The 11,560-nt window shown below is 42.2% G+C and overlaps 1 protein-coding gene across 5 annotated transcripts in view; it reads right to left on the bottom strand.

Moving 5' to 3' along the window:
* Positions 1 to 6,166: 6,166 nt before the first annotated feature.
* The window catches only part of RAI14 (retinoic acid induced 14), an 87,169-nt gene continuing 81,775 nt past the window's right edge, over positions 6,167 to 11,560 (bottom strand). For all 5 annotated transcript variants that reach the window (XM_076363367.1, XM_076363368.1, XM_076363369.1 and 2 more), the window contains 5 exons: positions 11,170 to 11,288; positions 9,132 to 10,658; positions 8,187 to 8,336; positions 6,537 to 6,602; positions 6,167 to 6,279 (listed from right to left, as the gene is read on the bottom strand). In XM_076363367.1, the coding sequence (XP_076219482.1) occupies positions 6,202 to 6,279; positions 6,537 to 6,602; positions 8,187 to 8,336; positions 9,132 to 10,658; positions 11,170 to 11,288 (1,940 nt within the window). In that variant the 3' untranslated portion in view covers positions 6,167 to 6,201. The remainder of the gene's footprint in view (positions 6,280 to 6,536; positions 6,603 to 8,186; positions 8,337 to 9,131; positions 10,659 to 11,169; positions 11,289 to 11,560) is intronic.

Here is an 11,560-nt window from a genome sequence, read left to right as displayed (position 1 = left end):
CTGTGGCATCACTCCCAGGCAGGGTTAACAGCACACCGTGAGTGTGCGGGGCCTGGCTGTGCAGGCAGGAGCAGACGGCCGCCCACCGGGACGGGGGAGATGGGCTCCAGCCCCAAGCTCCTTGCGGGGGATGATGTCACCGAGATGTGCCTGTTTCCAATCTCCAGCTGCTGGTAGGAGGCCCCATTACCAACCGTCTGAGCATTTCAGGCTGTTGGAAAATGTACGAGGAGGGCCAACACTCTGAATCTGGACAGATCAGCATGCAATCAGGCTTTTAAAATAATAGACTGAAAAACTGATGATTGTGTAAATGCCTGTGTTAAACTCATCAAGTAAGAGTCTGTCAGGGCAGCCAAAGGTTTGTAAACAGCGACAGATGTGTTGCCATAAAATGCCTCAGGAACTAAAGTTGTATCACAAAACAGACCCTCCTGAAGCCACCGGTGGGACTGGGGACTGGCATCTGCAGGACTAAAAGCACAAACCTCTACTGCTTGTGCAAAGGGGCAAAAGCGACCGTCAGAGGAGCCTTATGTTGGTGACACACCACCCCAGGGTCCCATCACCGGGTCCAACGAGACAGAGGCTGTCATTTCCCCTAGAAGACATTTTGTCACATGCGATTGTAACCTGGGGAACCCAACACTTGTAGGTGCCGAGCAAAGCACACGGTTTTCTTGCCAGCAGCAGGGTCTGCTGGTAGTACTATTCTGTAGCTACAAAAACTGTATCTCAGGCTTCCTCAAATAAGTGGAAACTTATGAAATCACAGATTTTAATTTGCTTCAGCTGCAGTTCACCGCTGTATATAATTCTAAGACAGAGGTTTGTGGAAATGACTGTTAACATGAGGAGAATTAATTTGTTACTGCCCTGAGAAGAACATGGACATAAAACCAAAATAAAGTATGGTTCTAGTCTTAGTATCTCTGTTACTTATTTTCACAAGGATCAGTGAAGGATCCAAACAGAGGAGGAGGAGGAGGCAGGGATGAAGAAAAGCATTGGGAAACTTCACTTCTATGAAATGTTTTGCTGAGAGTTGGCTTGCACCCATGAGCACCCTCAGTGACCCGCGTTTGCAGAATTAGGCAGTGTTGCTATAGATTAAGGTTTCAAGGTACTCAGGCAAACTCTTAAACTGTGGCTTCACATTAAATTTGGAACACTTTTAGTGCTCCCTGTGGCAGACCAAAACCACAGTGAATAAAGGATTTAAACCACTGATCTGTCCTAAAAGCCTTGCACCCGTTCTTATTTGTTTGAAAAAATTTGCTGGGTTATGCTTGTGCCTGCAGAATACGTGCTGGGTTACATCACGTCTGCCTATGCTGCCACTCTGAAACCTCAACACCAAACTCCTCCAGGAGCTTTTCCATGAGTTTCTTCAACGTGCAGCACCATGACCCAACGTGCAGCTGCTTTGCGGCCTGCACCCTGAGACCTCCCGCAGCAGCAGGCTGAGGCCCTGGCCCCACAGACAGCCAAAGCCACAAGAGGCTGCCTCTGCTCCCGGACCTGCCCCAAACTGGGAGGCCTGACCACACTGCTTGAGCCAGCAATTCTTCCCTGCAGCATATGGGCCTCTGCCATGTTTAAGGGCAGATTGCTTCAGCCTTTTGTGTCTGCCTTTTGCTCAGATGAAGGCTGGCATCAGTGCGGAGAAAGCTCCAGGACGCTCTGGTTGGCCCAACGCAAGCCAGAGCCTCCCTGGGGGCAGGTCAGATGGGCAAAGACTCATGGGGACACCCCTGCTCCACCGCCATGACGGCAGCTCTCCCCCTGTGGCCCACATAGACCTCCAGGCTCCTTGCTTATCCTCCTCCCTCCTGCACATTCTACTTGGCTGGTACCCCACACTGCCAAAGCCACCCAGAGAGCAGCTTTTATGGTCTAAACATAACACATGTATAACAACAGTAATTTATTTAGCTCTGAAACGGTCAGAGCAGTGAAACCACACACCTCCTACCTCCTTTCCCCAGCCAGCCAGCCATCGCTCAGGAAAACTCACATAACGTGAAGTGGGCTTCAAAACTAAATCGCAGCTCCACATCGCGATGTAGCATCTGCCAAGTGATTTCCAGCCAGCTTTTCCACTGGCCCTCTCTTGGTTGCTTCTCCTAGGGCACTGTGCTGTGGTTTACTGCAGCGCACAGCAGCTTGGCCTTCACTTGGCTTTTGCTGTCTCGTGCTGACACATAGCACATCGTCACCTAGCTGACCAGAGGAGGGGTGGAAGGAAGACCAGCAGAGCTTTTCTGCCATCACTGAGGCCCCTGCTCAGCCAGCATGGGGAAATACTAGCTTCTTACCTCGTGCCTCTATCCATGAGGTACCTGAAAAAACTATCTGGCAACCGTTTCTTTTACTCCCAATCCCCTATTCCTCTGAAAAGCTAGCCTCGGGGGAATGATACTTACTAATGCTTTCAGTCCTCCAGAAGTAGGACTGTGCAGAAAAAACCCAGAACTTACCGAAACTAGGTACAGGGGGACCAATGACCACTTTCCTTTTTCTGCACAGGGAACCTGTGAGCAGGAAATAGCCGCAAGCCACAGTGGGAGCACGCACACGCTTCAGCGAAGAAAGGATCAAGAGGATGCTGCTGTCCCGCTGGTGTGGAGTGTGCCCAGGTAGCCAGGCTCATCCAAGAGGGTCAACCACCCCTGAGCTCACGTATTGGCTATGTGCCACTACATGTTGCTGAAGCCACAAGACCTGTCCATCTGGGAGGCACAGCACAAGAAGCCTCCCGATTGCTGCTGAAATCTCCTGAATCACTTCATTCTCCATCATCTTCTCGTGCCCACCTAGGCTGGCAAAAGAGGGAGCCTGTGACAGCCAGAAGCCAAATAATGAGGGACTCACACCTTCTTTATCCAGCAAGAGCTGGGGGAAAAAAAGTGATCTTAATGCAGATTTAAACAGATGTCTCCTCCCAAATTTCAACCCACTCGCAGTCCTCTGAAGTCTGCTGCCACCGTTTGTCACTATTCTCTACTGTCACAGGGCATGGGATGGGTGAGAAGAGCCTGTATGCTGAAGCTGAGCAGTCTGACCAAATGATCTCTGTTGTGTGCGACCTGCTGTCTGCGAGTTTGGTAAGAGTATTGTTCATCCCCAGTACTCATACGCTTAGTGTAGGGGGGAAGAAATCAGCTATAAAAATGCTGCCCAGGAGAAGACCCATGCTGTCACGACTGCCCATGCAGGAGACCAGAAATAAATAACCACCAGGCCAGTGGTGCTCAGGAAGCACTTCTACTCGAATGTGGCAACAACCAACTTTGAAGGCAAAATGCAGGACTGCCACAGGTCTGCCCGTAAAAAAAAATCTCTATGCAACAGAGCCGGCCTCCGGCCATCCACAAGGAAAGCAAACGGCAATTCAGATGGGAGATACTAGGCAGCAGGCCCATTGCTTGTGATGGCACAAAAGCCTTCAAAGCAGGTCTGATCTGCCCTGCTGGGTGATCTCACCATGAACAGATTCTGCATACCAGTTTGTCAGCAGCCTTCTTCAAAGGAAACCCAGTACTGAGCAGCTTACAGAATTTTCTACAAGAGGCTGAAGAGCTACTTCACCCCTAGGATGTAACCACAAGAGGTGCAATTCCTGCCGTTTGTGTATTCTACCCCCAGATAGGAAGATATTATTAGCAAGTAAGTTACTGAAAAACTAGTTTCTCAAATAAAACTCAGGAGAGGGAGAGATGATAAAAGGCAACGGGGCTGACTGTGTAACTGTTGCTAAGTTTAAAGAGAAGTATACATATCCATATATCCATATGCATATACACATATCTACACTTTCACTAGTTCTGTGCATGGAGTGAAGTGCTAAGTGATAGAGAGCCACAGTTTTGAAAAATTGTGGTACCTCACCAATCTGTGCTACTGCTCTAAGGTAGTTTTAAACCTAGTTGGAGTGCATCCAGCAGTGAATGGGAAAACCATATTATCGCTAGCAGGATGACCATGTGAGAAATGGCTCTGAACTTAGCAATCGGATAGAAAGCATAATCTGCAAAACTGGTTGTACGGGGTTTGGAGTGGATTCTATTCTACCTGACAGATCAAGAAAGTTAATAATCAAGTTGCAATTTCAGGGAGGAAAACCTGGTACATCTGGCAGCTATCTAAACATGAGATACAGAACATATTTGCGCTATGTTGAAACAGTGTAGTGAGATTTCCCTCAATACACAAAGTAATGAAGGCACAAAAAGAACAAAGATGAAAAAATTGGAAATAGTTTATTTGCTGCACAAGGAAACTTCTTGTAAATTACATATAAAGAAACTTGCTATGCTGTAGTATATAATTTTCAATATTCCACAAAGATAATTGTAATAAATATACAAACCAAAACAAAGTAGAAGACTAAATCCATCAGGCAACCTACAAAATGGTTCATCAAGTTTTATACTTTGCAGCATTAGCATGCTTAAAATCTTGTTGTTCGTTTTGAAGTGCTGCAGCAAAATTCTTTTCACATTTCTTTGGAGCATTTTCAAAACCATCTAACTACAAAATACTGTTCAAAATTAGCAGGCATTAGTTAAACCACCCAGGAAAAGTAACACCAAGGTCTAACTGATGCAAAGGTGTTATTTTTCTTTTTGCTTTTAAAATCCATTTTAGTTTTGTCAGGGTTAGGAATTATCTGATATAAGTGCACTACGAGTCCAGACAGCCTGAGGCACTGCTGACTCTTGTCATATTATGACTCTATATAAACTTCATAGATTATATAGCTCTGGAAGATTTCTCTATTAGAGACATATCCACTAACAGGAATAAAACAGATACCATAGTGAAGCTGCAAGCTAGTTAGAATGGTTGTACCCTCAAGTGCAGTGTGTGCTTAGAAACATTTTTCCATAGTTTCATACTATACCATTTCAGGCATCTTTATTTGACTTCACATTTAAAAGTGCTGACAAAGGCTTTACTGATGCCCCTGGCCTCTAGAAACAACATGTAGAAATTTTTGACACCTTTTGCTGTTCTCTACCTATCATTTCTACATTTTTTGGAAACAGCAGGCTGAATTGCATTTTACACTTCACTGCTCTGGACCACACTGACAGACAGGTCTATTACTCCGTACAGATCTTTTACAAACTGAAAACACTTCACTGTGCTTCACTGTTACTGAATATTTGGGGGTATAAAAAGAAACTCTCTAAAACACGATTACCTAAAAATATTTGTTAATAAGCTTAATGCAAACATTATGTAGAAAAAATGGTTTAGTTACAAAAAAATTCATTAGGGGGCCAATAAAAATATACTGAAGAGAAGATCTTTACAAAAGTGAGGTTAGGAAGTATGAGGCATTGACATTCACTGTAAACATCCTGTGTTCACTAGAATCCCTTGTCTAAAGTATATGTTCTGGTTTTGTTCCTGAGCTTCATGGCCAACACTTGCATAGATAGCTAAACCTATCATAACGCGTTGTTTATACAGACGTTTCTGTACTGCTTTGTACAGAACTTCAATAAAGTAATTGAAGTTTTGAAATAGTTTCATTCCACTACCAGGCAGTTCAAGGAAACTATGAAGCATGGTATGATTTTTGTGTACTCAGTGCATTGGATGGGTTGGGACAGCTACCTTATGGTGTGTTAATCTTAAATACTACCATGCTAAGAAGTGTAGCTGTTTGATGTTCTGGCTTACCATAAATATCTACTTCTGCTCACTGCTGCAAGGCTCACTTCCGCTCTGCCAAAGACTGCATATGGCAAAATGTCAGGAATCTGAGTGCTACAACATCAAGCAACGAAGTTACTCCCCGGTAAAAAGATGCAGCTTACAAACAGTACGGAAGACCTTATGGAGAATTTCATCTTTACCCAGGCAACATGAGTGCTTTCCTCTACATTAACCTCCCTCTATTGGAGGACACTAGAAAGTACTTTCAGGGTAAACATGACATGGAGTGGCCTAAGTAAAAAGTCTGAAGAACATACTTGCATTTGGATACGAAAAGCAGGCATGTGTTTAGTTACTGCACATGCAAATGCACATGGGAAGTGGTAGAGACAGACAAACAAATCCACCTCACAAACAGCACAATAACACAAAAGCAGCAAATTGCCAATTTTAAATCTTATGTTAAGGCAAATCTAGATAAACACCCATAACAGGATTAATAAAAATGGGGAGTTTTCCTTGGCTTTTTATTTACTTTTTCTGTGATTGGCTTTTACACATCGATAAAATTTGTTTAAGCACTTTCTGGACATCTTCATCCATCTGACCCTAGACAAGGGGAGAAAGAAGAAAAGATGATTGAATTCAAGCATCTCTACTCTTTAAGAAGATTTACAAACTATTTTTGAGGTACAGTAATTAGATCAATTTCCCAAAAGGAAGCAGTGTTAAATTTGTGCTTAAAACAGTCATACCTTTTGGATAGGATGTCTTAGATAAAACATGCAAAGTTCTTACTAGATCTGCAGAAGAAACATCTTTCATTAAAATAACAACACTGTGTAACTGACAATATGCAACTGTACCTGCACAGCATAGAGAAGATGCATCCTGTAAACTGAGACAATTTCCTGATGTTGTTTCTTTGTTTCCTAGAAAATAGTTAAGCAGAAATTCACAGAGCATTCAGAACTGTTGAATTCAGAACTCCTCAACTAGATTCAGAGAGCTCTGGGGAATTAAAAACCATGGTCTTATGCATGCATGGAAAACCAGCTCAGACAGTACTGTGCCACTAGCCATCCAAAACATAATTTGCTCAGAAGCGTGGTCCACAGAAACACTGTAATTCTACCCAGCCCAGTAAAAAAGCTGGTGAGATGACATCAGCTGTAAGAAGTGCTGAGCTGTGAAGATGCGGAATGAGCACATACTCTACTTCTGAGCGCAACCAGAATTGAGGAAAGCCAACAATATTCTGACAAATCAACCCTCAACTGCAACTGAGCTCTTCCCTGAAGTCAGTGACCCATCTGTCAGCTAATGCCTTCCCAGGGAAGAGGAGGTGCTTACAAAGGTCTCAACCCATGAAATCCTCAGCTAATTACTATGCATTCAAACAAGGAAAGCCAACCTCCTTTTTCATGATCACAAACTGCCACATCCCAGAAGCCATCTTTCCAAATAAATGTGAAGCTGTTAGGAAAGCTGGCCTACAAGAAGGAAAGACTGCTTCTGTCCTGTTTTAAATCCTACCCACTTTCCTCATGTGTTGCCTGTCTTGGCACCTTACACTACTTTGCTTGTCCTTGAGCAGTGAGAGATGAAGGGTCCTTTTGGACTTGGTGGGCTGTGATAAGAAACAGTCTGGGCCTTTACCCTGACAGGATGCAATGTTTAACTGTCTGCCTACTTATTTCTCCCCACTGCAAGGGAATTTTTCTGGCCCATATGCATATTGGCTCTTCTTTCTGCCTGCTGGGGAAGGTAGGAAGGCAGACACCAGGTAAGCCATTTAGCATGTCAGGCTGGGAATTCTCCTTTCAGAGTTACTCCAGAGCTCTCAACAAAGGCCTCTGGTGGGCAACACTTTCTTTTCACCCTCAGCAGTGAATTAAATTGCTCCTTTGGACAGGCAAGCTCTTGGAAATAGCAATTATGACTCAACCCAGCTCAGAAGACCGGACCTTTCATGCACAAACAAGTACAACCTTAGAAAAAAATCTTTAAGCACTTCAGAATTTCAGAGAATAAACTGTGCTCCCTATAAACAGATGGATTTGCTTGATTTGAAACTTCACGCCTTCAGTGACTATTTTCTTCCAGAAAGTCAAACTTATTTTAGCTTAAAAAAACAGAAAGACTTCAGCTGATGAATGTTCTTGAGAAAACACAAAAATCCACTGCACACTGGCCATATTTTTCACAAGTCAGGGTCTCGGCAGCAGAACTGGTCACTACATTCCACTACAAGTACAGGAATTTTGCTCAACTATTGATCTGAGGAAATATATTGGGGAAAACAGCTTTTTTTAGACTATTTCTGAAAAGCAATTAGTGACTTGCAGATTCCTAAACGTTTCAGAGAAACAAAGAAATTATAGAATTTCTGGATGAAAATGCATTTCCTTGTACTCACTAACTGCACTCCATTTTAAATAAGGCAGAGTGATGAATGGCATGCACATCTTTGGAGAACTGGGAATAATGGTGGGTTTACAAATTATCACACTTACAGTCAGTTGGTTTTGCAACTGCTTCACTTGTTGTTGTAATGCCTCCAGCTGCTGGCTTTGTCTTTTGGGGGTACTGGTCGAGTAGGAAAGCTGAGAAAGGCTGTTCAATGCTTCTTTTAATTTGCTAACTTCCTTGGACATTTCATTGATCTAGGGAGGCAAAAAATAGGTCTTCATGAAAAGCTGCAAGGCATACTGTGTTTTTGTGGGTCTCATCTTGGGGTTATTTGTGACTTAAATTTAAGAAGTGGGGAAAAACAAGATGTAAACTCAATGGACAGAGAGACATCATGTAAGCAAAGGGTTACAATGCTTCTCTATCCCCCTTCCCAGCTTCGTCAATTCAAAATGCATTCCTTGTTCTGAAAGCCAGCAATATTTACAAACAAGGATTGCATTTACCACCTTTACAAACACTGCTGCTGAACACAAAACAGAAACATACCAAACATAGGCTAGCTATTCACAGCTAGCAAAATACATAGCTTTTTATAACGAAATTTGTAGTAACAGATATGGTAGTTGCAGAGGAAAAATAGTCAAGTCATGCTGAGGTTGAGATGATATAGTAAAATCAGAATGGTGAATTTTTGCTCCTTTCTGATCTTTCGTTTTCTTGTCTCCTGTGGAACCTCCTCCTGCTGTAAATCCCAGTTCTTTGACTTCAGTTGCCTGAATAGTGTGAACCCAACCTAAGCAGAACTTAAAAGAGGTAAATTGAAAAATCACGTGTATCTCCACAGGGGAGGAAAACCAACTGTAAAGTCAAACATATTGAAAACTTCTTTGACTTTGATATCTGAATTTTTAGATGTGCAAATGCACTCAAAAGTTACTCCACGCTGTGACACTTGACACATCATCTATTAGGTCACCCATGCACCATCCAACATGTTTTGCAGTCCGAATTCACGTACTACCGCTCCACTGTAGTGAATCACTAACCTTTTTATCTTTATCCTCTTCTAGTTTTGATGAGCTTTCAGAGTATCTTTTCATTTCAAGAAGATCTTCTTGAGCTTGATGGTACTTTTGGTGAAGACCAGTCACCTCCCGTTCCTTTGCTTCAAGCAGAGTATGCATACCTTCTTTCTCTTCTTTCAAGTGCAAAACTTCATTTCTCAGTTGCATAGCATCTAAGGACACATTTTCCTTCTCTTGGATTACATCCTTCAGTTTGGATGACAAAACACTAACTTCACCCTCTAGTGATGACTGGAGCTTTTCATATGTAGCCTTGGGTACCATTGCTTCATTAATTGCAGCTTTTTCTTCCAGTAATTCCTTCTGTAGGTTTCTTACTTCGCTTTCCTTGTTGGTAAGCAGTCCTTTGAGCTCATTTATTTCTTCTTCCATTTCCTTTACAGTATTTCTGAGTGCATTCATCACCTGACGGTGTTCAGTAATTGGCAGAGAGTTTTGTTTCTGGGCATCTAACAGTTGCTTTAGTTCTTCTGCTTCATCTAATACTTTTGTGTACTGGGATTTTAGTTCTGATAACTCATTCTCTGCTTTGTATTTCAAAGAATTTGTTACCTGTATCAGTTTCTCATGTTCATCTCTAGGAATGTAGTCCAAAGCTATATCATCTAGAGTTTTTCTCTTCCTATAGTCTTCAAGCTCTGTTTGTGCTTCTTTGTACAACTGAGACAATTCGCTAAGTTGTCTGTTGAGCTCATCTATCATTCTGTGCATCGCATCTTTCATTTCTCCAGCTTCAGCACTAGATTCCAACTGTGTCTGATTTGTCAGCTTGTCCTGTAGCCTTTTAATTTCCTCTTGCCCTTCTTTGTACCTCTCAATCAACAATGCTTTCTCTTGATTGATGTTATCAATAACTGAACAATATGAATTCTTCATTTCTTCACACTCTTCCACAGACAATTTGCTTGCCACATTCTGCTCTCTTTCTTCAAACTTTTTCTGTAGCTCTCTCACTTTCTCTTTTTGTCTTTCACTTTCCTCCAACGCTCTCTTCAATTCTTGCTTAAGCATTTCAACTTCTCTGCATGTAACCTTCAACCTACTCAGATCAGCACTGGTTTCTTCACTTTCAGAGGAAACAAGACCCAGCTTCATTTGCCTTTGTACATTCAAAACCTCTTTCGCAGCTTCCTCATACCTGTTTTGAGTTTCTTGGAACTTCAGGTTAAGATCAGAACCATTTTCTGAAATGTCTGTGCTATTTAAATTATCTGTTTCTGGGTCTCTAGACTGGACCTGAGCTTCTGTATGCTTTCTTTTGGCTTCAGAACTCTCTAATTTCCTCTGCACATCCTTTAAGTCTTCCTGGAGGTACTTCGTTTTTACTTCGCTGGGGCTTGCCAACTTTTCTTGAATTTGGGGGGCATTTAATGTAGACTTCAGCTCCTGAGCCGAGAACTCATTTTGTCTATCTGCTGTTTGCTCAAACTCTGTTTGTGTTGAATGATAAGATTCTACAGCTGAATCCACTTCTTTAGGTGTTCTTTCCTGTGCAAAAAGAAACCGGAACAATTGCACAATAAAAACAAGTACATGATTATATTTTTTAGAACAGAGTAAGCAAGGAAATCTTGCCACATCCTACAGAGACAGACAATTAAAACACCATGGAAGAAAGTTTTAGAAAAATTCAAAACCCAGCTGCTCCCATTTAGTCATCTACAGCGAGAGAAGGCAGTAAGTGCCAAGCTCCTCTGAAAGTCTGGGCTGATCTCCATAAGCTGATAATCAAAGCTATGCAAATTAAAATTCTGCTAACACAACTGTTAACAACATCTTTCAGAATGTGGTTATCATAATAAACAAAGTTATTCAGTAATTTATGGGAAAAGTGAGAAGATCAAAACACTCATTTAATCCTTTGGGGCAGAGTGTTTCCATGATCTTACGACCAACAAGCTTGTTAAATTGTCTTCACAGTACATCTCTTTAAAACGGTAAGCAGCTCTTTGTTCTGCTAGCAGATTAAGAGCACTTAAACAGCACAAAAATATGCCACCTGTAATTTGTCCTGCAGCTCCTTATTGTGCAATGTCAAAGAAGCAATTTTTGCTTGCATCAACAGAAGTAGATCTTGCTGGTCAGCTTCAGAACTCACATCCAATAAACTATCAGCACCTTTGGAGAAAAAAAAGATTCAAAAGCTTTCAAAAAGCTGAAATGCTAGCTAGTTAGTTCTTCTAACCTTTGAAATGAAACAGTTTGTTCCCATGACCACTAAGTGTAGCGAGCAAGCAAACTGTTCCTAGAAACTCTTTCCCCAAAAATGTGTTAGATCACCCAATAGAAGCAGGAGGTTTTGGTAGGGAGCTGCTAGTGAAATTACAAAACATTACTCCCAATACTTATTGTGTGTCACATTCTAAGTGGAAAGGCACAGAGGATTTCTG

Source organism: Aptenodytes patagonicus, chromosome Z (assembly GCF_965638725.1).
Source record: "Aptenodytes patagonicus chromosome Z, bAptPat1.pri.cur, whole genome shotgun sequence".
In the NCBI taxonomy this organism is placed as follows: Eukaryota; Metazoa; Chordata; class Aves; order Sphenisciformes; family Spheniscidae; genus Aptenodytes; species Aptenodytes patagonicus.
This window is presented reverse-complemented; position numbering and strand designations above follow the sequence as displayed.